General features: G+C 25.7%; 5 protein-coding genes across 9 annotated transcripts in view; 1 reads left to right on the top strand and 4 right to left on the bottom strand.

Annotated features, from left to right (window-relative positions):
- LOC122852524 (echinoderm microtubule-associated protein-like CG42247) overlaps window positions 1-18057 on the bottom strand; it is a 29286-nt gene extending 11229 nt beyond the window's left edge. Inside the window, exons 1-5 of one of the 3 annotated variants that reach the window (XM_044152389.1) lie at window positions 17811-18057; window positions 17128-17256; window positions 15943-17046; window positions 3878-4658; window positions 3601-3778 (exon numbers count right to left, since the gene is read on the bottom strand). In XM_044152389.1, coding sequence (XP_044008324.1) covers window positions 3601-3778; window positions 3878-4605 — 906 coding nt within the window. In that variant the 5' untranslated portion in view covers window positions 4606-4658; window positions 15943-17046; window positions 17128-17256; window positions 17811-18057. Of the gene's footprint in view, window positions 1-3600; window positions 3779-3877; window positions 4659-5607; window positions 5770-15942; window positions 17047-17127; window positions 17257-17810 lie in introns of those variants that run through there. The other 2 variants (XM_044152390.1, XM_044152391.1) reach the window with 2 other exon arrangements.
- LOC122851006 (28S rRNA (cytosine-C(5))-methyltransferase) lies at window positions 11974-15057 on the bottom strand. The gene is made up of 7 exons (XM_044150052.1): window positions 14965-15057; window positions 14784-14793; window positions 14245-14469; window positions 13469-13725; window positions 13267-13382; window positions 13022-13194; window positions 11974-12941 (listed from the first exon to the last, which is right to left on the bottom strand). Exons 3-7 carry the CDS (start codon window positions 14402-14404, stop codon window positions 11974-11976), a joined length of 1674 nt encoding a protein of 557 aa, XP_044005987.1. The 5' UTR covers window positions 14405-14469; window positions 14784-14793; window positions 14965-15057.
- A 260-nt stretch (window positions 18058-18317) lies between the features above and the next one.
- Window positions 18318-20582, bottom strand: LOC122852525 (mitochondrial 2-oxoglutarate/malate carrier protein-like). Of its 2 annotated transcripts, none has more exons than XM_044152393.1 (7): window positions 20477-20543; window positions 20056-20292; window positions 19730-19945; window positions 19516-19646; window positions 19266-19436; window positions 19084-19183; window positions 18318-19019 (listed from the first exon to the last, which is right to left on the bottom strand). In XM_044152393.1, exons 2-7 carry the CDS (start codon window positions 20121-20123, stop codon window positions 18818-18820), a joined length of 888 nt encoding a protein of 295 aa, XP_044008328.1. In that variant the 5' UTR covers window positions 20124-20292; window positions 20477-20543; the 3' UTR covers window positions 18318-18817. The 2 variants fall into 2 exon arrangements, with proteins under 2 accessions (XP_044008328.1, XP_044008327.1); XM_044152392.1 differs by having other exon boundaries at window positions 18327-19019; window positions 20532-20582.
- Window positions 20583-21614: 1032 nt separating this feature from the next.
- Window positions 21615-23713, bottom strand: LOC122852523 (ATP-dependent RNA helicase abstrakt). Its single transcript, XM_044152388.1, has 2 exons — window positions 23632-23713; window positions 21615-23538 (listed from the first exon to the last, which is right to left on the bottom strand). Exon 2 carries the CDS (start codon window positions 23496-23498, stop codon window positions 21615-21617), a length of 1884 nt encoding a protein of 627 aa, XP_044008323.1. The 5' UTR covers window positions 23499-23538; window positions 23632-23713.
- A 278-nt stretch (window positions 23714-23991) lies between these two features.
- LOC122852522 (pre-rRNA 2'-O-ribose RNA methyltransferase FTSJ3) overlaps window positions 23992-27216 on the top strand; it is a 67428-nt gene continuing 64203 nt past the window's right edge. For both annotated transcript variants that reach the window (XM_044152385.1, XM_044152386.1), the window contains exons 1-3: window positions 23992-24201; window positions 24303-24766; window positions 24845-26885. In XM_044152385.1, coding sequence (XP_044008320.1) covers window positions 24135-24201; window positions 24303-24766; window positions 24845-26885 — 2572 coding nt within the window. In that variant the 5' untranslated portion in view covers window positions 23992-24134. The remainder of the gene's footprint in view (window positions 24202-24302; window positions 24767-24844; window positions 26886-27216) is intronic.

Genomic DNA, 27216 nt, shown 5'->3' with positions numbered 1-27216 from the left:
AATAATGGGGTATCGTGTTTTATAAAAAAAAATAAAGTCAAGAAAAAAAATATCACATTGAAAATTTCCTATATACTGCTAAATTGAAGTGGCACATGAAAAGGCTACAATTTCCTGTACTTTGATAATATATAAATAAAAATTAAAAAAACAGATTAAAAATAAATGATAAAGAATAGATTTTTCTTGATATAATTTAATTATTAAAAAGATAATTCTATTTTAATTTAGTGAATTTACAAAAAAAACAGAGTGGCTCTATTCCTTTTGCAATTAGCTCAAGATTAAAAAATCTAAAAAAATAATAAATAATTGAAATTAATGTGTAATTATTTTTCTTTTATATGTATCAAGTATTTCCTGTATATTTTCTTTAAAATTCAAATATTAAATAACGAATAGAAAGCCGGAAACAAGGGTTGTCTTGAAAATAAGTAGGGACATCGATGCCAGGTTAACAGTGTCTCATTTATCATTTAAATATCCACTGACAATGCATATTATTGTATCTCAATATACAGCCGCCAATTAGTGTCTGACTCTATCATTTACCCTTTCTACTTTTACATCAAACAATTTATTTAACCCGACATAAACCCTTTGTTTTACCATAATGCAATTAGCACAAGCTACATGATAAATAAAAGATATATACCATCATTGACTTAATAACAAAACATCAAACACCAAATGAAATAAATAATTTAAAAAAAAAAAAAACCTAGATAATGATTTGTATGTTGTATACGTATATATATGTAACAAGTAGTTGTAAATTAAAACATGATGTTGTATATAAATCTCAAGTTTCACTCGAGTTCTTTGACCGTAAATTAAAATTCAAATAAAAATTTTGTAAACAGATACAAATTTATTATGTATAAAGAACAATAATAAGTTGGGGTGATTTTTCATAAAGATATAGTGTATATAGTCATAAAATCAAGAAAATAATTTTAAATTAGAGAAGAATTTATTCATCGAATAAGGGGATAATATAATGGACGATCAACCGATATCAATCATGTTTACTTTGACGGTGATTGATATGCAAAAATATTATATATTTCTTATTTTTAAATAATTTTTACATACTAATGACATTACTTTTCATTAAATATATTAATTATAATTAATAAAAAATGTTATAAAATATAGAGAACTAAAAAAAAAAAAAGGATTAATTTAATTGTAAATTTTATTTTACAATTTTTTTATTAATTATATATTAATATATTGGTGTTTGTGGTAATATGGACTAAGCCATATTGAATTAATTTTATTATTGAATAAGTTTAAGAAAGTTTAGAGTGAGATCGTCCAGCGAGTCAGTGTATTGATCCTCAAAGTGCTGACCGTCGACGAACAATGAGATACAATTTTGCAAAGTGTTTGTGTTTGTCTTGCGCTCTGTGTTATTCACTACAATTAAAGCACCTTCAACAAAACATTTTAAAAACCCCCTTTAACCACCCTTTTAAATGACTCGTTTTTTAACTATCCTTCTCACAATCTTACTCACTTTATACCCTCTTAAATTATCACTACTATTCATGAATATATTTGTGATTCAACTGCGTGCATAATATATTTTTTTTTTTTGTTTTTTCATTTCATTTCTCTTCTTAGCTAAATTATACTCAAAGACATTCATTTTTCAATTCCCATTATTTTTATTCGCTAAAATACATTCATGAGCTAATTTAAAAAATATTTTCTTTTGATGAATATTAACAAGATTTTTTTTGATCATTTATTAATCATATTATATTACCATAACAATATAAAATGAAAAAATAATTATAATATTTTTTAGCTAACGGTTGAATTTATGTTGAAGAAAAAAAAAAAATAATAACAGATTAGAGTTTATCACGTGACTGAAAAATGGAATAAATTTTCTTATATGTAATTGTATTGTTTGCAATTCTACAATATTAATCATAAAATATATAATAAATTTGATATATAAAATAAAATTATTGATGTTAAACTAAGAGGTAGTTAGTTAGATATATTATTATATTTTTTTTTTCAACAGCCATTGTTGCATTAATATAAAAAAATTTATTTTTTTTCGTATATTTAGTGCTAATCAAGTAGTAAGAGTCTGCGCATAGTCAGACAATTTCACCTAGAGTTAAGATACTTGGAAAAAGTGTGGAAGGGTATCGCGTGTCCCCTTCCCCTCTTGTTGGTAAACCACAAAATAACCATTTAAAGCCACGTGCTGCCGGTATATTTGCCATTTAAATTAAATGTATTTAAAAAATTTTTTAAACTTTTTAATAAATAAATGATAAATTTTTGTAAAAAAAAAAAGCAAATAAACTTTTTAAAAATTTATTTTTTAATTTTTTTTTAACCATCATTATTTAAAAAGCTATAAATGAAAATTACTTGATATGAATTATGAGCTGTTTTTGATTTCCTGTATTAACATAATTTTAAATTTAGAGCGATTATCTTGGTCACACCCAAATGGCCAAGATATTAAGCTGCAATGAGGTACAACCCACTGCATGTTTGGCCATGAATCACAATCAATTTAATAACAGCTATATTTTAAATTTAGAGCTTATATTCATCTTGGTCATAAATCGCAATTACAAATGAAAAAAAAAAAAATCAAAATCAGCCCTTTTGTTAATTATTTTAAAAAATTCAATGACTCATATATAAATTTACTATAATATATATATATTTGATAAAGTATATATATAAATTTAAATAATATTGTCTTGAAAAAGCTTTTTAAAATTTTAAGGATAAAAATTGATTTGACAAGGTTACGTGTGTCCTCAATCAACAAAATGATTGTCCAGATATTTTCTTGACCAAACAGAATTGTTGCGTGCAGCTTGTTTAAATTTGATCTAGCCCAGATCAAATTCAAACAAACCAATACTTTGCCATTATCAAAGTGATTTTTTTAGGCCAATTTATTATACGCAGTTTTATTATAATATATATCATATAAATTAATAAGTTATCAACTTGCAAAATTAATTCAAAAATTCAAAATTAATTAAGATATATATTTGTCATTTAAAAAAATATATTCATTTAATAATCAAGTAAAAAATAAACTTGAGCAAATTACCTCATGAATAATAAATAATTAATAAAGCTTAAAAAAAATATAAGAAAAAACATTTAAATTTTTTAACAAGGTGAAGAAAGAATAAGGATTTAATTTCACTGTAATCGTAGATCACAAAGAATATTTACTTAATATTTTTTTATATTTCTTTTTCCTTATTCTTTACTTTACCTTGACAAATTAAATTGCCAAGACGAATAAAAAAAAAAAAAAAGCGACGCCCTCACCTCTATCACCCTCTCATTCATTTAGATTTTGCAAACACGCGCGTGTGTTCCACTTTCTTTATCCGTTATATTTATTTTATATATTTTTTTGATTTGTTTATTTTGTTTAATTAGCTTGGATTTTTCATTGCGTATAAAGAGAATCAATATACATAATTACATACTTACCATTTATTAAAAACAAACAAAGGTATTACATATTTGTTGATTTATTATGTTAAAAATACTGGTAGTTGGCTGTAAAAAAATATAATTTAATATAATTTTTACCTTAAAAGTTTTATAGCTTGACACAACATAAGATGCACCATCTTCCAGTTCATCGAGATTAAGCTTACGATCACCATCCATGGAAAATATATGACGAGCTCCCCGAGGAAGATCCAAACGCAATGATAGACGATCCAAGAGTGCTTCAAGAGAGCCAATATCTCGACCAGGTTTGAATCTAATTAAAAATAAAAATTTTCATATATATAAAAATAATATACATGTATATTTAACAGTTTTTTTATTTTTTTTATCTTAATTAAAAAATAAAACTCACCTAAATTCAACACCCGGAAAATAAGGATCTCCATTTTTATAAAATGTTACACGTCGTGCACGCCAATATCCAAGATTATTGTATCTCGTTGTGGCGTTTGCAATTTGCTCGTGTCGGCTCTTTGGCCTCTGTTCAGTTTGCTCAGGAGGCGGCATGCGGGGACTAGAGGGTCTGCTATGCCTCCAGTAACCGCCCATGCCGCCTCCACCGGTACTCCCACTACTCAATTCCATCGTTCCCATTTCCATTCCAATTTGACTACCACGCGCCGTCTCATTTCCACCCCCACTTGTTAAATTCATTTCAACTACCCTTGCGCCACTACTTCCATTTCCATTTCCACCTACACCACTAATAACACCAACTCCACCAACAACATTATTATTATTATTTATTTTTTCTGAATCCTCTTCCTCTTCTTCTTCATCTTCGTCTTCATTTTCTTCATCGTCATCCTCCGATGCTTCTTCTTCACTGTCATCATCAATTGCGTGACCCTCATTTACATTTGACGTTGTTCCATTCTCTGTTGTACTATTACCACCAACACCAACAACACCACCACCAAGTTGTTTTGTTGTTCCCGCCATTCGAGCTTGTGCTTTCGTGGTATCGTCACGATGTGGCGCCTCTTGCTGATCAACAATTTCTTGACCATTTCCTGACATACCACCACCTGCAGTACCGTTTATATTATTATTATTATTTTGTATTGACACACCATTCATTTTTTTGTACTGGCTTATTTGAGAATTTGCTCTGGATGATGATTGATGATTTGCTGTAATCATTGTTCCTGTAATGTTTTTTTTTTCTTTTCTTTTCTTTTCTTCAAGGTATAAATAAACATTATTGTAGATATTAGATAAAAATTTTTTTTTCAAATAATTTTCAGATGATAGTTATGGCGAGTCAAGACTTGATTTATTTTAACAATAAATAATTGTTTTTTTTTTTAAATCTATACTAGATCATTAGATCATAGATTGAGTGGTATAAAAATTCTAGTAATTATTATCAGCGTGGTGTATATTTTTTTTATTTCTTACCTTGTTGTTAATAAGAAAAAATAAAAACATATAAATTAGATATTCGTGTTTTGAGGTAAAAAAAAAAAATTGAAAAAAAGCTGCGTATGACTTGCAATGCAAATGTGAGTCGCGTGATTGCAGAATAATCTCCTTGGATCGATTGACCATTTGAGAGTGACCAAATAGGGTTGGTTTTGTGTTTCGACCATTTGGCTTTAAGTTTTTCTCAAACATGACGTTGTAACTTTACAACTGCAGTTTTTTTTTTTTTTTTTTTTTTGTTAATACTGCAGTATTAGAAAAAAAACGACCTCGAGAATAAATAGTTAGGACAGACAATCGATTGAAAAAAAAAATATATAATTTTTTTATATTTTATAGCTCAATGCATCATAATTATAAATATTAAAATTCAAGAAAAAAAAAAAAAAGGAGTATATTTTAATTGCATAAATGATTTAATTTTTTTTTTAAATAAAAAGTTATTAAGAAAATTAAGAAGTCAGTCGATGAACCTCGCCCTTCCTTACAATGCACTTAGTGAACTCAGTCCGTTGCCCCCAAGACACGTTGTGAAACACACACTCACACAAGGATACAGGGGTTGAAAAACTTTTTGCCAGGGTCAGTCTTGAGACGCCATAACCCCAACTGATTAAAATTTACAGTAACATTCATAATATTAATTTAAATTAATACCTTTTATTTTTGATTTTATTGAAATCCTTTTTTATTTTGTATCCCCAACAAGTAGAATAAATCAAGATTTAGTCAGACAAGTATTACTTTACACTCTCACTAAGTCACAGTTTCTTATATTCGAAAAAAAATTTTATCACATCTTTGATTTGTTAAATTAAATCATTAGTAAACTCAATTGAAAAAAAATAAAATAAAATAAATAATGATTAAACAATGATAAATTAAAATTCATGCAAAATTTAAATAATTTACTTGTCAATTTTTTTTTTTCTATTTTTTAAATCATTAAATCTCTTTGAAACAACACTCAGTATAATTTTAGATAATTTATCTCAAATTAAAATTAAAAACACTTGCAAAATAATTTTAAAAAAAATCATTTAAAATAATTGAATTAATAATTTTTGCTATTATAAAAAATTAAATTATAATAATTATTAAATTAAAAAAAATTTTGATAATAATTACGAGCTATTTGTTTATTTAAATTATATTTTTAATATGAAAATTATAATCGCGTCTTTCGACTATGGCGTTTGAACGTCGAGTGTTACACTGGCTTCTTGGTGAGTACAATGAGTGCGACTATTTTTTTGCTTTGTTTAACCCTTAGAAGCGCGTCGGCGTCAAAAAAAAATTTTATGTCAGTGAACTTGTTGCTTATTTTTGACTTTACAAAATTCTTCATTTTTTTTTTTTTTTTTTGAACTTGAACATATTTTTACTATATTACATTTGAAGTTATAAACTTCAATTCAACTTTCAACTCTTATTTTACCATAAATTTGTCAAAAGTTGCGAATAAAAATATTATACAATTTTTTTTTTTATTAAAGCTCTCAAGCTTTAGCGTGGATATATTGACGCTGTGATCCAATTGGCTAGAAGCTTTTGTTAAAAGTACAACCCTCTGCATTGTATTGGGCCAACTTCCGGAATGGCCGACAAAAAAGCATCGAAAGCTCAATTGTCTCTAATACAGATTATTAAATTTATTTTCTTTCTTATAAAAAAAAAGTGGCATTTAATACATTTTAAATAACAAAATTTTAAATTTTATTATTTAATTTAATTTTAGTATTTTTATTGAAAACACAAATTAAGAAATAAAATTTTTAATAGTTTATAATTTTATTGTAAATCTATTGTGTATTATTCTGTATTTTCTATTGGAGATACTATTAAAGGTCAAATGACAAAGTAGGTTAAAATTTTTTTTATGATAATATGCAACCCCCATAATGCGAGTTTTTTTTTTTTTCTTTGGATATATTATAAATTTATATTATTATTCTATTATTAATATTATCTCGAGTGAAAAGTTAGGGTAAGATTTTATTTCTTTATACAAAATGATGAGGGGAGATTAAAATCATCATGAGTTTATTCCCTTAGAAATAAATGTAGTCGATTGTTAGACTTATTTCATGTTGACTTTGATGTTAGTAAGATAAGGAAAAAATACCTCTTAGCCATAAAAATAATATATGAATTGATAATAATTTCCTTAAAAATTAATCCAGAAAAATACGTTTAAAAAAAAAAAAAAAAGTAAGCAAATTGGATTGGTAATTTGAAATTGTTATTTTACAATAATTGAAGCTGTTTTATATTTCAAACGATTTTATGATTCTGATTTTGCGAAAGAAAGCGAATTTTTTTTATACTATAATGGCTGACTATTTTTGCTCTTTACTACTTGAAAAATAAGCTTCAAAAAAAAGTAAAAAAAAAATATATTTATGATTAGGTCAAAATTAAATTATATAATTTCACTATACAATAAATAATTCGATATACGTCGTATTTTCAAGTTAATATAAAATTAAATATAAAAAAAAAAAATAAAAATATAAGCTTCGTGTGTCTCTAAAAATACACGGTCGATTTTATCAAACTGATTATTGTGACGCTGAAATATGCAAGTATACGTCAAAAATATTATTCTAATCAATGCTAGCTTTTTTTTTTTTTCTTCTGGGATACCTATATATAATTTTTTTTAATTTCATTTATATTGACTTGTATATATGCTACTCTATGTTTTTAATAAATATATGAAATTTTATTTAGTTTTTATGCGACAAATAATCAACGATTTTTTCAAACTCAATTTTTTTTTTTTTCATTATTGTTATTATTATTATTATTATTATCCGCTTGTTTAATCGTACGTTCAACCTAAAATCTAACGTATAAATAATATGGTAAGTCATACTGACCCTTTCCAGAGTCACGAAGACTCTTCATGCCAACAATTTACACATTCAATGTGAAAAGAGCATTTTCCATGTCCAACTGTGTCCCAGAATTTTTTTTCTCTTATTTTTTTTTTATTTAAGCACGACTAAGAGCTGATATAAGTAACTTGGAATGCAGAATATATTTTTTTTTCTACCAAGCATAATACATGCTTTAAAAAATTTTTGTAAATTAAAAAAAAATTAATTAATTAAACAAAAATTTATCGTTAAATTAATTTTACATTATCAACAGAATATTGTTTTTTTTTTTTTTTAGCTAAGTAATATCATTAATTTAAAAAAATATACATAATAAATGATCTTTTTTATTTTGAACGATTAAAAATAGCCAGATTGAAATGTTAAAAAAAAATAATAAATGCACTTGACGTGTAAAAAATATTGCAAATATATTATTAAACTAAAAAAAAAAAAAAATTAGATTATTTTTTCTTTGATTAATTAATTAAAATTTAACGGAGGTAAATGATAAATAATGACCTTAGTCAAAAAATTTTTACTCTATAAACGCAGTGATGAAATAAAGTGAAAACATAAAAAAGGGCATCAGGTAAAATGATAGACAAGTAGTGGTTCGTTTAATATCAGACAGTGATGCAAACGATTGCGGTATAGTAAGCGTGAGATAACACCTATAATTTCTTGATAAATTTCGTGCTATAAATGTGCTTATCCTAACAGAACTTTCAAGTGGCATAAGAAATTATAGTCAACATTTTTAGTCACGCACCAAATTCTCTAAATAGCTCTCTATCTACAAAAATAATTTAAAAATTATAAAAAATTTAAATTCAATTTATTGATAAGTAAAAAAAAAATCCTTTTTTTATTGTACAAACATAAAATTATGTTGTTTATAAATCTGATAAAAAAAAAATCAAAAAATTATGTTTTCGAAAATGGATCTTTTGTTGGACAATTATGGTCTATCACACAATCTTTAAATTTTTTTTTTTTTCCATCATCATTTTGTATTTTAGTGTTATTTGATTTTAAAATAAATTTATGGGGAGCTTGTTTTTTTTTTTTTTTTTTTTTTTGGGGAGGCTTACAGTCGGCGATGTAATAAAAATTTATTTTTATGTGGATTTTTATTTACATCATGTTGTTTTGACTATATATCCAAATTATTATTATTTTTTTTGTATACTAGGATTATACTGTTACTTGTACTTTTCATAACGCGTGTTAAGTCACCACACATATAGCGTGTCAAGTTGACCGACTCAACGAAAAGGGCATTTTTTGATTTACTGATTTAAAAAATAAAAAAATATATATGTATATTTATTTTTATTCATTATTTTTCTTTAGTATTACCTTTGAAAATAAAAACTACAATGTACAAGCACCGTTAATTGTGTCAGTAGAATAAAATTTTCGTTCATATTTATTAGTAAAATGGTAGGTAATTTGTTGTTGAGAGAACTATTGTTTTTATTAAAATCAATAAATTTGTCCCACAAAAATATAAATTATTGAAATTAATTTTTGTAACTTTTAGAATAATTATTTAATAGTGTAATTGTGTTTCCGGTTTTAGAAATATAAAATCTATTTATTAATCTATTTTGCGATGGTCAAGTGCATGTGACTTAGTCATAAATCTAATGACTTTTGAATTTATTAGAAAATCCTCGGTGGGGATAATAAAAGTGCTATTTTTTTCAAATTTCGCCGGACCAAAATTTAATTTTATTAGGGAATCATATTATAGAAGAGGTAAACTTTATAATTTATATAATAACCTCTTTGCTATTTATATTCTCTTAATTTAAAATGCACGAAAACTCGACGACACAATGACACGACGACACGACCAAAAATTAATTTCATTACGGAAATATATTATAGAAAAGGCAAGCTTTATAATATATAAAACATCTCTTTGCTGCCCTGGTAGAAATATTTCTCCGCCATTACTCCGGCTTTCTTCGGCATTACTCCGTTTTTGGCCCATTTCCGGAGAAATTACTCCGGTATGAGATTGATGTCGGAAAAATTAATCTGCCACTACTTTTATGCCCGAATAATTTCTCCGCCATCAACCTCATGCCGGAGAAATTTCTCCGAAAATAGGCCAAAAACGGAGAAATGCCGGAAAAATGCCAGAGTAATATTTCCACCAGGGTGATTATATTCTCCTAGTAGGAATTCCTTCTACAGTGAAAAATAATTTAATTCCCGTAACATTAGAATTTAATTCTTCACGTGAATGCATTGAATATATTGACGGACTGGATTTCAAATATTATTGGGCTCAATCAAAAAAATCCTGTTGTTTCAAAAAGAATAATCCAAGTATTTTGATCCCAGAGCAGTTTGAATATTATTATATGGTATATTCATATGTAAACGGGGTAAAGGGTAAGCTTATTATTTTATTTTATTTATTACTTTATTATTTTGTTTATTATTTATTATTTCATTTTATTAATTATTTTATTCTATTTATTATTTTATTATTTTTATTATTTTATTTATTAAATTATTATGTATTATATTTTTATTTTAAATTAAGAATTCGCGTAGAGCTATATGCCCGCTCCTACTAACTGCGAAGTTAAACCATGACAAAACAAAATCACTCGTGACCACTTCAGATGTAAAGCATAATCATCAAGCATAAAGCATAAAAAATATAGTAGACGTTATTGAATTAACTGATGACAGTGATGATGAACCAGAATCATTAACTGATCATACTTGCAAAGTTCAAGTAAATATAATTAAATTCGTAACAATTATTCACGAAGTAATTAATAACTTTATAATAAGTATAAGTACAAATTACTTTATAATAATTTTGATTTTATTTACAGATTGTAAACGATAAAATGGATGGTACTCATCATAATGGATATTACGATAAATTGAAAAATGACGTCAATGAATTAACTAAAAAAAATAAAACATTGGAAAAATACAAAAAAGTATGTCAAAAACAAAAAAAAAAAATTGATGAACAAGAAGAAATGATAACAAGTTTACAAGAACAAATGTATTATCGGTAACGCTATTGGCACTCAATACGGGGGAATTTACGGGGACATTTGTACAGGTTACGAGAAAATTTACGGTGAACATAGCCACCGTTGTATGTGTAGGACTGATTACATTGTGTGTGAAACCCGTAAATGTCCCCGTATTTCCCGTAAATTTCCCCGTATGAGTGCCAATAACGATTTCGATGTATTATATGAACCAAAGTATACGTCATTTACATGATACAATGCATCAATTGAAAGGTCATATACGGGTATTTTGCAGAGTACGGCCAAAACTACCCTGGTAGAAATATTTCTTCGGCATTACTCCGTTTTTGGCCCATTACCGGAGAAATTACTCCAGCACGAGAGCGGTGGCGGAAAAATTACTCCGGCATGAGATTAATGCCGGAAAAATTAATCTGCCACTATTTTATGCCGGAATAATTTCTCCGCCATCAACCCCATGCCAGAGTAATTTCTCCGGAAATGGGCCAAAAACGGAGAAATGCCGAAGTAATATTTCCACCAGGGTAACTACAGAAAATGAGCAAAGATCATGCGTAATTAACTACATTGATGAATGTACAATGAAAATTATTTCAACAAATATTATTGAAATTAATCTTTGTAACTTTTAGAATAATTATTTAATAGTGTAATTGTGTTTCCATTTTTAGAAATATGAAATCTATTTATTAATCTATTTTGCGACGGTCAAGTGCATGTGACTTAGTCATAAATCTAATGACTTTTGAATTTATTAGAAGATCCTAGGTGGGGATAATGTAAGGTATCATTTTTAAATAGCTCAGTGATAATAAACTACATGCAATAAGTAAAATTTACTTTTAACATTTTTCATTTCTACAACAGTGCAATTGGATTGCATGATTTTTTAAATTAAATCCAACGAATTATGACAGTTAATGAAATTTTAAATGTTATATATTTTATTTTTATTAATTCATTCAAACTATATGAGTGTCTAGTTGTAATGCAATTTAAATTTTGATATATCTAGTCTAAAAAAAATAAAAAGCCACATACGTAAATTTTTTAACTGAAAATTTTTATTTATAAAAATGATTATTTTGTAAAACAAAAAATTATTATTCAATATCAGATTTAGCTTTCTTTTTTTTCTTATGTTTTTTCTTCGATGTAGAATCTTCATCAACACCTTCTTCAATAATTGTTCCTTCATTAGAATCTTTTTTATTTTTTTTATGCTTTTTTTTCTTTGAAGAAACATTTGATTCTTCAATTTCCATTGAAATTATTTCATTCTCATTATTGATAATTAATTCTTCTTCATTAATTTTATCTTTCTTTTTTTTCTTATGTTTTTTCTTAGATACAATATCCATTTCGTTACTGTTAATATCAATTTCCTGTTCATCAACATTATCACCAGAAGATTTATCAATTTTTTTTTCTTTTTTAATTTTTTTCTTTGATGTAACATCAGCGTTGTCTTCTTCCTTGAGTTTTTCATCAGCAACTTCTTGAGTTATCACTTCATTACATTTGTTTTTATTTTTTTTACGCTTTTTTTTAACTGGTTCATCTGATTCTTCAACTTTGACAGTTAAATTTTTACCATTATCATCAATTTGTACATCATTACTTTGTTCTTCTTTGATGTCAACCTCGTCACAATCATCTTGAGCATTTCTTTTCAAACCCTTGTTTTTATTTCTACCTTCTGGCAATGGTACATCAAAATTACGTTCAAAAACAGCGACAAAAAATCCATTACAATAATCAACTTCAGGTTTAGCATACAAACAATTGTCCTTGCATTTAAATTCATTTGAACTTAAATTAATCCAGCCATCATTTAATAATGTCATAACAGGAACAAGCTTATAAGCATCACCAACATTTGTTAATACTTCATCAACAACCATTTCATTTTCTTCTGGATAAATTGAACAAGTACTATAAACAACTCTTTTAACTTTTGAAAATTTTGTAAGTGCATGACGTAAAAGATGTACTTGAAATGATTGAAGACTTCTTAATCTTCCAGGTGCACACTTTGATTGTTCACCTTCAAAAGTAAATCTTTGCATTCCTAAAATAAACAAATATATATATATTTAATAAATAATCATATTAAATAATTTAAATGACATTTAAAAATTAAAATTATACCTGATCCAGAACAACTGGGATCAACCAAAATATATTCAACATCTGGACATTTATTTTCATTTAAAGTCATTGCATCAACATTCATTGTTTCAACACAATTTGCATGAGTTGTTGATACTTGATTACACAAAATCTCATAACGTCGTTGACATCGTTCAACAGAAAATACTTTTCTAAAAATATATAAGCATTATTATTTTTACATTCTTTTTTAATTATATGACAAAATAAAAAATAATATTTACCCCTTGTTATCAATAATAGCAGCTAAATGAGTAGTTTTCATTCCAGGTGCTGCACACATATCCAAAACATTTGAGCCTGATTCAGGATTAAGCAAATATGCTGGTAGACAACTTGCCTAAAATTATTATTAAATTAAAAATCAAAAATAACAACATAAATCTTATTGAATAATTGATTAATGTAAATCTTCAAATATATTACCTTATCTTGTAAAATAATAGCTCCATTTTTGTATCCAAGATGATCATAAAATGTTGTACCAGATGCAAATACAAGTAACTCTGGAATATGATAATCTTGAGTAAATTTCCATCCATCAAGTGTCGATAAAACATCAAGATATTCATGATAAGTACAGCTACGTGGTATAAATATGTACCCCTCATCTTGGAAATCTTCAATAGCTTCATCAAGTTTTTTTATTAAAGTGTTGATACGTACATAACGAGGCTTTCGTTCTAAATAAAAAAAGAAACAAGAAAAAAATATGGATATCAGGACTTAAAAATGAAAAAAAAAAAACAGTAAACATAATTTTTACAGATTAAATTTATTCATAAACTACAAGTTTATGATGAAGTACGTATTATTTTATAAACATAAAAAATATGTTATACAAATTAAATTGAAAAAAAAAAAAAAGATTTGAAGAATATTATTAATAATGTTTACAAAATAATTGAGTATGAATTTTATACATTTTATGAATAATATCTATTCGGTCTTGGTATGATCAGTTGATAGAGCTGATTTATCAGAATCATCAGTATTATTTTTTTCATTATCTACAGGTTCAAGAAAACCTAGATAAGCATAACCAGCAATAATTAAATTAACAATAACAACTGATGTAAAAACAGATATACAAGTACTTGTAAAATAATCAAATTTATAATCTTTTTTTAATAAATGATCAACTAAAAAAAATGCTAATATTGGCAATGTACACATTGCTGTACTAAACAAAAATAGTGTACCAAGAACTTTAACTTGACTCATTATGATATTATTATTATTAAGCTTTTGATGAATGTTTATTTGTTTTATATTTTGACGAGGAATAACATATGATATTAATCTGTTGACTCTTGTTCTGTTTCTCGAATGAATACGACTATTTTGTTTGATTAAAACCATCAAATTATCCAATAATATTTATTCTTCAGTTTTATCACATCAAAGTTGAAGATACTTTATGCATTCTGTAAAAATAATACAAAATTTTTTTTAATAAAATGTAATAATTAATTACCTGTTGATTTAATTGTTGATTGAGGTTTTTCATGTTGATCAATTGTTTCAAATACTTGACGAATTTTTGTTTCATAATTTAATATTGTATGAAGTGGCTTTGCATCGCCTTTTATTGTTCGTTTACCCCATATTAATTCAGTTATAAGAACACGAGCAAGCCATGGATCAAGGCGTGGTTCATTTATTAATAATTTTGTTTCACGAATTAATTCATTTAAATCTGTTCCATGTTGAAGGGTTGTTGTTGCCAAAGCATAAATACCTTTTAAATTCTGTTTATCATATTTTAATTATTATTATTCAACATCAAAATGATTTTCATTTAAAATATATTATTAATTTATTGTAACATGTATATTAATATTATTATTGTTTAAATTTATTCAATGAACACGTGCTTGTTTTATTTTTTTTTTCTTTTTTTTTTTTAGATCAAAACTTACCGGATGATTTTTTTCGTATATTAATTGTTTAAGACTTGCTCCGTCTTCAGCTACTTTTTTGACAATTGTTGCTGCAGTTTTGTAAAGTCTTGGAACTTTAATTGAATGAACAAAACCCTGGGACATGTTATCTCATATTATTTAAAACAAACAAATTAATTATTATAAATTATCTCAAGCCAAGAATAAATTTTTTAGGTTATGTTGTATATTTTTGATGATTCATTTAGCTTAGTTATCATAAGAGTAATTTTATAAAACGCCATTAGTCGATAATTAAATTCGGAGGGAAAATTCAACTTACCTTAATATTATGAGCTTCCATAAATAAAATAAAATATTTACTTACCCAAAAAATAATATAAATGAATAAAACACTTGCACTGAATCTTCAAATAACACCGTATAAGCTATTTAAAAAGAATAAAATATTGTATTGCACTTTAAGCAGCAAATTTTAATAGTAAAAAAAAAAAAAAACAGAATAAACCATTTGCTCAAGTAATTGTCATCAGCCAGTTCATTAGATATTATTAAAACAAATTATTTAAAATTTCTATCAAGATACAAAAAAGAAAAGTATTTTTATAAATAATTATTTAGTATACTTTTTTTTCATATGGGTAATTAGATTATGTATTATTATTTTTGTTTTTGTTAATATTAAGAATTTTTGATGCAATTGATATTATTAAAATAATATTAACTAGTGCATTTCAAATTAAGAAGTTTAAAAAATAGCAAAATTTGCATGTATATAAGAGCTTGTAATTACTAAAAATATTTTCTCGTATAAAAATAATATGTAATTGAATAAATTTGTATATAACATGTAGCCTAAAAGAGCGAAAGTCAAGGGCAGTTTATATACTTAAAATAATAATGACCTAACGAATGTATGACGAAGTATCATGGAGATTCAAACAAGATCATAAATGCAAATATATCAATACAATTACTAATTAAATAAAATCCTACCTTTTTAGTAGATGTTCATTTTCCCACGATGGTCTTAAAAATGCTCTAATGCCATGTAGTAATTTATGATGATTCTTTTTGATCAGCAATGCCATGTAGTGGTTCATGATGATTCTATCTGATCAGCACAACAGGTTCAATGATCACAGACACATACACTAAACAATAATTACACTTTTCTCTACTTTTTCAAAAACACTTGTCACTATCACTATCACCACTTTTACACCACAGAAGAATTTATGTATAGTTTATGACTTAGTTTAGTTTTCTTTTTTATATCAACTAATTTTTATATTAAATTGTTTTTAATAATTTATTCTTATTTGCTTGATAGTTCACTTTATTATATATTTTTTCAAAATAGTTTATTATTATTATTTGAAAACTATTTATCAATTTGAAAAGAAGATCTCGAGTTGACTGTTGATAGTTTTTTACATTTTTTTGGGTAGAGGCAGGTGGTTCCTGCTACTCGAGACACCAACATGAGCTGATTTGGAGCAACAACCAGTTTACCAAATAATTTTCGTTGAAAATAGATTTAGCTCAACATCAAGTGGTACAAAATGTTTACCAATAGCAACAATAAGTGGTACATTAGAAAAAGCATAAACTATCAATCATCTCAGCACCATGTCATGGTCTTCAAGTGTTGAGATCCATTTAAACCCAATGATTTATAAATCCAGTTGAAGAATTGAAATTCATAATAATTAAAGATTCATTTTTGAATATCAGTCATTGTTGAAGCATAATATCATGTGAATGGTTTTGATGCATTTTGTTGCAGTGGTTCAAGTGTACCAGTTTAACAACCATATCATGATTGTTAAATAATCAAATAGTTTATAAACAATTAATTTAACTTTCGAAGCACTTGATAACAAAAACTAAAGTCAATGTGTCTTGTGACACTTTTAACATTAACATCATTCACTTGGTATTTTTCATGTTATATTTAAGCATAAAAACAGTCTCAGTTGTCCCAAGTGTGTTAAATAGTGCAGTAGCTTTCTTTCCTTCATGATTGAAGCTTTTGTATATTTCATTTCACATAAATTAGCAAAATTAATGTTTTTGCCATGGATGAATTTGATGTAACTGTAACAATAAATTATAAAATTATTATTGGGTAAATTGAAGACTACTTTTATTGTTAAAAAATAATATAAAATAACTCACTGTACTCCAAAATGATTTTTGCTCCAATGACAATTTAATTTAGTCATTTTTTTTTTGGTACCAGTTTCAATATTTATGTTTGATTAATTACATCAACCCACTAGACGTTTTAGCCACACTTTTTGTTATCTGTAAACAATAAAAATATTGAATAAACATTATGTTATAATTTTTTTTCAAACTGGAGTAATTATTGACAACAAAAAAAGAGTGATGTAAGTGATATTATTAAAATTATGGTAAATAAATAAATAAATAATAAATAAACAAATAAATAAATAGTAAATAAACACAAAACAGGTAAATAAATAATAAATAAACAAATTAACAGTAAAAAATTGAGTCTTAAAGTGAATAAATGGATTCTATACACTGACAATGAAAACTGACAAAGGCCTCTAATAAAAGAAAATTAATATTGAAATATTTCACATTTTTTTGATTGTTAATAATAAAAAAACGATTGTTATACAATGAGGATGCTACAACAATGCTATATACAACAAATATTTATAATAATTATTTATGAAAAAATTGATAAATTCATTGTCTTTGTAAAGAATGTCAACATAACCTCAAATAATTTTTTTTATTTGAGCTTAATTATTAAAAAAAATAACGTAATTATGTTTGTTTATGTGTTGAATAATTAAAAACAATAAAAAAAGTTTATGTTTACATACCATTGGTCCATTATTTACGAAATTAAGATTTGCTTTTGTCAGCTCCAACGCTATTGACATATCGATTAATTTTGGACAAAATTCACAAAATTACCCAATAAATTATAGCACATTTTGTTCAGAATAATTTAATTAACCGATTTATTAACAATTTATAATTATTTAACAATTATTTTAGCAAAAATAAGCGTAAAAAGTCACGACACAGGTTTTCTCTCTCACATAGGCGCGGCCATTTTGGATTTGAGACGCCCTCTATTATTTGTCGATAAGTAGAATTTTACTTATATCGACATATTTAATAATTTATAATAATAATAATTCATAATAATAAATAAATAAATTATTAATAATAATAGCTATTCTTAAAAAAAATAAATTAATAATAAAATTAAAAAGAGATTAAATGGCAACAATGCAACTTACTGACAATTATAAATTTCTTGCCAAGTAGATGACGTTCACTTGGAGATGACGTTCACTTCTAATAAAATCAGCCAAATGATATCAATAAAATTATTTTTGATAATTTATTATTAATAAAAAATAATCAAGATATTTAATTACAACAAAATAACTCTTTAGAGTTTTTAATAACTTTAATTCTCGATATTATTGTCTTAGTTTTAATATTTAACATTATTTTTAAATAGATGCTACCGAATTTATTGTTAACAATACAATAATTATTAACAAAAATAATATAGCTAAAGTCGTACCTGACGACCTCGAAATATTTATTTATTCGAATGTTGGAAGAATGTGTCGTTTCAGATAATTAATGTTAAAAAAAAATATATATATACTTATCCAAAATAACATTAGTTATTTTTTAACAAGATTAACATAAATATATTTTTTTTTTTTTTGTTCCTTTGAAAATGCACTATAAACAATTATATTTTATCAAATCAAGTATATCTTTTTTCTCTTTTTCTTGACAAATACTAAATCATAAAAGTAACATATTTCTCTTTTTTTGGACTTTATCTTGATAAAGACAATAATTATGAGTAATATTGCTTGTATGATGATGTCATTTGTTCAAGGAAAATAAAAGTAAGAACAGTGTGTGGTCCTAATCTTGCATAATAAGGAAAGAAACCTTTCCAAAGTGAAAATATTCCTTCATTTTTAATAACTTTTCCCAAAACATCAATAGCACCTTTGTATTCTGGTTTTCCATCAATCATTTTCATATTTTGAATTCTTAAAAAAACAAAAACAATAATTATCTATACAACGAACAAATGATTATTTAATTTAAAATTACCTAGTTTTTGCAATATCAACTGGCATTGAAGCAGCTGTTGTTACTAATCCAGAAATCATTGAGCTAACAAAATGAAGCATAATATTTTCCTGAAAATATCCTGTTGAAAAATTAATAATAAAAAATATTATTTAATAATAAAAAATGATGTAAATATATTGTAATAAATTATGATAATATACCAGTATCAATTAGAGCTTGTTTTGCTTGTGAATATGAAGCTAATTGAGCAGCATTAACAACCATAGCTCTGCCCATTGTTGGTATAGCACCTCGCCACAATGTTAATACTCCTTCTTCTTTGATTATACGAAATAATGCATCAAATACATTTTTATACATTCTTCGTTCAGCTGAAATAATTAATTTTATTTTTAATACATACAAACAATACTTAATTGATTAATTTAATTGTCAAATAATTATAATTACAAATTGGAAGACGTCCATCAGCAGTCATTCTAATCAATGCAACTTCAGCTGGAGTACCAACAAATGCTCCAACTGATCCAGCTGCCATTCCCAAAGCAGCTTTTGTAAAAAAATTTGGTTGTCCATCTTTTCTATATAGTTATTAAGTAATATAAATTATTATTATTTAATTATTGTTTATTATTTAATATTTAATTTATATTATTTAACTAACGATGCAATCTCAAAAAGCCAAGTATAAATTCCTAATCGTGTTGTTGTATATGTTGCTTGTCTCATAAGTCCAGCTGAAAGTCCAGAGTACATTGCTAAAATTCCTTCATTTTTAGCAATTGATGAGACAATTGACATTGTTGATGTTTTGGTACCACTTAATTGCATACGATTTTTAATTAAGTCCAAAGGTTGAACAAAACATGTTGCCATCATTCTGCATAATCAAAAAAAACAATAAATTGTTATTAATAAAAATCTGTATTACTATTAAGTTTTAATATTAAAAATATAAATAATAAAAAAATTAATAAAACTTCAACTTACCCAGATGTTCCACCAATTAAAAATTTAATTGCATTTGGAACTGATAATTCAGGTGTTTTTGTAGTCATAGTGAAGATATTTTTAATTCAACTATTAATTTATGGAATGATGTTGGATTTTTTTTTGATAAATTAATATACACTATTAACAACTTAACTCTTTGGAATGTTGAAAAATGAAATATAAGTCAAGGTGTTGCTTCTAATTTTAATAATTTCAGGAACGTTTTGTCCTTCACTGAAAAAAAAAAATACAACGACTGAATGATGTTGTTGTAACTCAAGATGAAATATGTATTAATTGGTGCTGAATGCTGATGCAATACAATTTTAATTTTAATATGTATAAACATGAACAATAATCGTGGGCTTAAAATTATTTTTATAAATAAATTGGTGTCACGTGATTTTGTTATTCGTACCAACAGATATCATAAACAAAAAATTGAAGTATAATAATAATAAATAAATAAATACCTAAATAAAAATAAATTCTGGTCTTGAAAAAATAATTATTATTGTTATTATAAAATTAAGTCAATAATAATAATAATAATTTTATAATTAATTTATCATAGTGTTAGTAAACAAGATGGCTGACTTACCAGCGGCAAAAAAAAAGACCGTGAACATTATCACCACCAAGTAACTCATTCGCCATCTTTGATTGTGAGAAGCAAAAGTTTTGTCGGTTCGCGTCGCGGCATTTTACCTGATTTTACCTGTATTCAAAACGAGTCAATTGTTAAATTTGTATTAATCGAGTCGAGATAATTTTTCTAAATAGATTGAGTATAAATTTGTCGGTGATTGATCATTATTTTAGCGTAAAAAAGTGAAAATTAAAAATGGCCTGACGACAGAAAAAATTCAACAATTGACGACCATTTTGAGAGGGAAAAACAGTCGAATAATGGTTCGTAAAATAATTATTTTTTACTCTAATTTTTTGTTTTATTGATAATTGAATAAATAATAGCTAATTAATAAATAAAATTTAATGATGAAGAAACAAATTAATTCAGTCATTGAAATTTTATTGATTGTCACAAATGCCGAGTAAATAAATTAATTTTTTTTTTTTTTTTTTACTCCGAGAATTGCAATGGCTATAATTGTCTGAGTAAAAAAATAAATAATATTAATGTTAACATTAAAACAAAGACATTTTTTATTTATCATTATATTAATTATTGTCTTGTTCTTTTGTTTCAGTTGTTGTAAATTTAATCATGTCAAAGAGGTCGTGAAAACATCATCTACATGACTTGGTTGAGGCTGCAAAAGGTAAGATTTTATTTTTGAAAATTTTTCGTTGATTTTCCCAGCAGATGGTTGATCGTTTTCATCGTTGTAATAAATTCGTGATCGGTTTTGTTTAATCAATGATAATTAATCATTAAAAATAAACATTAAATAATGATATATCGTTTCAATGTTAGGTAGATAAATATTATGATAATAAAATTAAATAATCAACAGTTGGTTATAATTTTCAAAATATGAAATTTATTTATAAAGATAAAATTTTATAATTTAAGTAATAATTATAAAAAAAGCTTAATAATCATCAGCATTATTAGCAAGATAATCACGTCGACTTATACTTGAAGCTTCCTTATTTTTATCAGTTTCTAATTTTGGACAATTTGTAATTCTATGACCAAGACCACCACAATAACTACAACCCTTAGAATTCAAGTATTTTTCTTCTGGATATAATTCCAATAAAAATGGTGGTACAACTTGTTTTGATTCAATAAGCAAATGTTTAAGATCAAGTAAAATTGATTCATCATTTGATTTATTAATAAATGTTGTTGCAACACCAGTTTTACCTGATCTACCAGTTCTACCAATTCTATGAACATAATTTTCAATATCTTCTGGCATATCATAATTAATAACATGTTGTACTTCAGCAAAATCTAAACCTTTTGATGCAACATCTGTTGCAACAAGTACATCTTTTTTACCAGCACGAAATGCACCAACAGCATTTGTTCTTTCTTCTTGATCTTTACTTCCATGTATTGCAACAGCTTCAACACCTTTTAATAATAAATATTCATGTATTGCATCAACATCTTTTTTTTTTTCTGAAAATATTAATACTGGTGGTGGTGTTTTTTTTAAACAATCTAATAAATAAACAATTTTAGCTTCTTGTTGTACATATTCAACTTCTTGTATAATATTCATTGATGCTGCACCAGCACGTCCAACATTAATTGTAACTGGTCTAACTAATGCTGTTTGTGCAAAATTTTGTATTTTAGCTGGCATTGTAGCTGAAAATAATAATGTTTGTCTTTGTCCTTCAAAAAATGATAATATTGTTCTAACATCATCAGTAAAACCCATGTCAATCATACGATCAGCTTCATCCATACATAAATAACGACAAACACTTAAATTAACAATTTTAGTATTTAACATATCAATTAATCTACCAGGTGTTGCAACCATAATATGTACACCACGTCTAATAACATCACGTGATTCTGATTTTGGTATACCACCAATAGCAAGACAACAACGTATTTCTGGACAATTATCTTTTCTTAATGAATTTGTATAATGTAAAATAATATCATATATTTGTTTAGCTAATTCACGTGATGGACAAATAATTAAACCATATGGTCCTTCATTTTGTATAAATGGCATTGCTAATTCTTGTTCAAGACAAAACATTATAAGTGGTAATATAAATACAAGTGTTTTACCACTACCAGTAAATGCAATACCAATCATATCACGTCCTGATAATACTGTTGGTATACCTTGTATTTGTATTGGTGTTGGTTTTTTAATACCTTTTTTTTCTAAACCACGTAATATACCACGATGAAATCTCATTAATTTAAATGTTTTTATTGGTGGTGGTACATCATCACCTTCAATTAATATACCTAATTTATGATGTAATTTATCAATATAATCTTTACCTTTTGATAATACTATTTTTGGTACACGCCAACTTGTTTTTATTGGTTCAGTATATTGTATACCTTTAGCTAATTCAGCAACACCCATTAATGCTTTATTTTCTGTAACACTTTCTAATATTTTTTCTTCTTCTTTTAATTGACGTTCAAATGCACTTTCTTTTTTAGCTTCATGTAATTTTTTTAATTCAGTATGTTGATCTAATAATGATATATTTGATTTTCTACCCCATATTTGTTCATCATCATTATCATTAATATCATCACTATCTTTTTCATTTTCACTACCACTCTTGTTGACTGTTGATGGATTATTAAATTTCAATTGACTTATTCTTCCAAGTTTCATTAATTTTTCTTGTTTACGTATTTTAACTGGTATATATGGAACATAACTATCATCTAAATCTGAATTATTTGTGTCATCATCTTCATCATTAATGACTCTTTTTTTAGAATATTTTGAGTTGGAATCTTTATTTTGACGATCCATGATTGTCAACAAATTTTCTGCATTGATTACTGGCTTTAATCTAAAAAAATAACAAAGATAAAATTACAATATTGTTTTTAAAATTAGCATTAATTTACTTATCACTTTGACAAATTAAATAACATTTATTTACCTTGTTTTTGTAATTGTTTATATTTATTTTTTTGTTTGTTGTAAAAATATAAAACGTATGTTAACGTCGACACACAACACACACACGCACATACAATTTACTCGCGCATGCCTAGTTGAGAGAGAAATTTGACTAAAAAATTACTATAAAAGTATAATTTAAATTAACAAACAATTTATACAATAATTAATAAATAAATATAAACAATAAATATAAACAAATAATTAATTAGTCATGTATCATGTAATTTACACGATTAGTGTAAATATTTATCGATAAGTTAGAAATCGTGTCGAAATTTAGGGAAATTTTTTATTTTACGTTTGCGCACACATGAAAATACGCCATTTTAATTTTCATGCTGCTTAATAGCACATGTGTAAAATTTTAAGACTCCAAAAAATAATGTTGGTTATGTGTCGTTGACAAATTAACTAACATTACATTTGTTTCAATAAGTTTTTGTGTTTAATTAATAAAAAAAGTAATAAAACAACAACAAAATGCCGAAAAAAACGAAAACTGGAAAACAGAGGAAAGATAAATTTTATCAATTGGCTAAAGAATCTGGTAAGTAACTTAAAAATATTATAAAAAATTTATTAGGTATAACCTCGTGGTTGATTAATTGCTTATAATTGTTTAATTTTTTTTTTTTTTTTATAATTTAGGTTACAGAGCACGTTCAGCTTTTAAATTAATTCAATTAAATCGTAGATTTGAATTTCTTCAAAAATCACGAGTATGTGTGGATTTGTGTGCAGCACCTGGTGGATGGATGCAGGTTGCAAGACAAAATATGCCTGTATCATCAATTGTTATTGGTGTTGATTTATTTCCAATAAAACCAATTCCTGGATGTATTAGTTTAGTTGAAGATATTACAACAGATAAATGTAGAATTGCAATAACAAAAGAATTACAAACATGGAAAGCAGATGTTGTGTTAAATGATGGTGCACCAAATGTTGGTAAAAATTGGATTCATGATGCTTATCAACAAACTGTATTGTCATTGGCTGCTTTTAAACTTGCAACACAATTTTTACGTCCTGGTGGATGGTTTGTAACTAAAGTATTTAGATCCAAAGATTACCAAGCTTTTCAGTGGGTACTCAAACAACTTTTTAAAAAGGTATGTTGTTGTTGTTGTTTTTTATAAATATATCATTTATCATGATTTTGTTTTATAATTAATATTATTGTTATTTAGGTTCATTCAACAAAACCATCAGCTTCACGTAATGAATCAGCTGAAATATTTGTCATTTGTCAATATTACATTGCTCCTGATAAACTTGATCCAAAATTCTTTGATCCAAAATATGTATTTTCTGAATTAGAAATTGAACCAGCTAGAAAATTAAATATACATCATCCTGAAAAAAATAAAAAAGCCAAGGCTGAAGGTTATCCAGAAAATGATTATACACTTCATCCAATATTAAAAGTATCTGAATTTATTGCATGTGAAGAGCCAATTAAAACATTATCAACAACATCAGAAGTGATATTTGATGATGATAAAATTAAAAATCATGAAAAAACAACAAAAGAAATAATTGAATGTTGTAGAGATATTAAAGTATTGGGTGGTAAAGATTTAAGATTACTTGAAAAATGGCACAAAGCATTGCATACGGAATTTCATGGTAAAAGTGATGTTGCTGAAGATGAAAATGATGATAATATTGAAGATGAAAATAAAGGATTAACTGAAGAAGAAAAAGAAGATAAAGAAAATGCTAAAATTGAAGCTGAAATTGCTGAATTAAAAGCAGCATCAGCTAAAGAAGAAAAACGTAAAAAGAAAAAAGTTATAAAAGAACGTCAAAAATTAAATGAAAGAATAAATTTAAAAATGGTACATAAAGGTGATGAAGGACCAAAACTTGAAGAAGAAGATATTTTTTCAATGAAACAAATTAAAACATATGAACAACTTTCAAGTGTTACTGATCAAAATCCTGATATTGTTGCTCACAGTGATGATGATTCAGATGATGAAAGAAAACCATTACCAAATAAAACAAAATATGAAAAAGAAGATGGTACATATTTAGATAGTTCAGGACGTTATTATAAATCACAAGATGATCCATCTGATAATTCTGAATCTGAAGAAGAATCTGATAGTGATAAATCTGGTTTAGGTTTTAGTGATGATGATGAAGAAAATAAAAATGATAAAAAATCATCTAAAAAAAGAAAAGTAACATTTGATGATGAATCTGAAAATCCTCTTATAACTGATCTTGATGTTAGAGATAAAAAAACTAAAAAAATTCATAAAGCTGAATTATGGTATGAAAAAGATTCATTAAAAGACATAGAAATGGATATTGATGCTGATTATGAGCTTGAAAAAATGGCTCATATATTTAAACAAAAAGGTGGATTAATAATTGGTGATAATGATAAACCAAATGAAGTAGAAAATGCTGAACCTAAACAAACTAAAACTACTAAAAAGAACAAACGTCAATTCAATGATGATGACAGTGATTATGAATCTGATTCAGATTTTGACATGGATGACTTGGAAACATCAAAGAAAAAAAATAAAAAAAATACATCATCAAAAGATAAAGATGGTTTTGAAATTGTATCAAAAGAAGATACAATAAAACAAAGTAAAAAAAAAAGAAAATTAAATGAACAAGATTTAGCACTTGGTTCACTACTTGTTCAAAGTCAAAAATCACGTCGTGATATAACAGATGCTGCATGGAATAGATATGCATTTAATGATGATGCTGGTTTACCATCTTGGTTTATTCAAGATGAAGAAAAACATTTTAGAAAAGAAGCACCAGTATCAAAAGAAGCTGAAGAAGAATATAAAAAAAGAGTTGAAGATTTAAATGCACGTCCAATTAAAAAAGTACTAGAAGCTAAAGGTAGACAAAAACGTCGTGCTATGAAAAAACTTGAAAAAGCAAAGAAAAAAGTTGAATCATTGATGGATAATGTTGATATTAGTGATCGTGAAAAAGCTAAACAAGTTAGAGCTGTTTATAGTAAAGCAACAAAAGAACCTAAAAAAGAATTAACATATGTTGTTGCTAATAAAAGTGGAGCACAAAAAAGAGTTGCAAGACCAGCTGGTGTACAGGGACGCTACAAAGTTGTTGATCCAAGAATGAAAAAAGATTTACGTGCTGCAAAAGCTAAAGAAAAGACAAAGGGTCGTGGTAAAAAAACAAAAGGTGGTAAAGGTGGAAAACCTGGTAAAGGTAGACCAATGCCAAAAGGTAAAAAAGCTAAATAAAATTTTAAAAAATAATTAATTAACAAACTTAATTATTTTTTTTTTTTTAATTCCATCAAATTTCATTTTCATAAAACTACGTTTTATAAATTTATAAATGTAAAATAATATTAATTAAGTTTTTTTATTGTTTAACCAGTAAATAAAATTTTGAAAATTAAAATTACCAAATTTATCTTGTTTTGTTCTAATATTAATATTTATTTACTTTCTATTTTTTTACCTTGAACTTGATTATTATATATATTTAATTGAAACAAATTAAGCTCGTGTATTTTTTTATGATTTGGCAATGTTAATTTAGCATCCGGGTT

This window comes from Aphidius gifuensis, linkage group LG3 (assembly GCF_014905175.1).
Source record: "Aphidius gifuensis isolate YNYX2018 linkage group LG3, ASM1490517v1, whole genome shotgun sequence".
NCBI lineage: Eukaryota > Metazoa > Arthropoda > Insecta > Hymenoptera > Braconidae > Aphidius > Aphidius gifuensis.
Note: the sequence above shows the minus strand (reverse complement) of the source record. Positions and strands in the feature narration are given on the sequence as shown.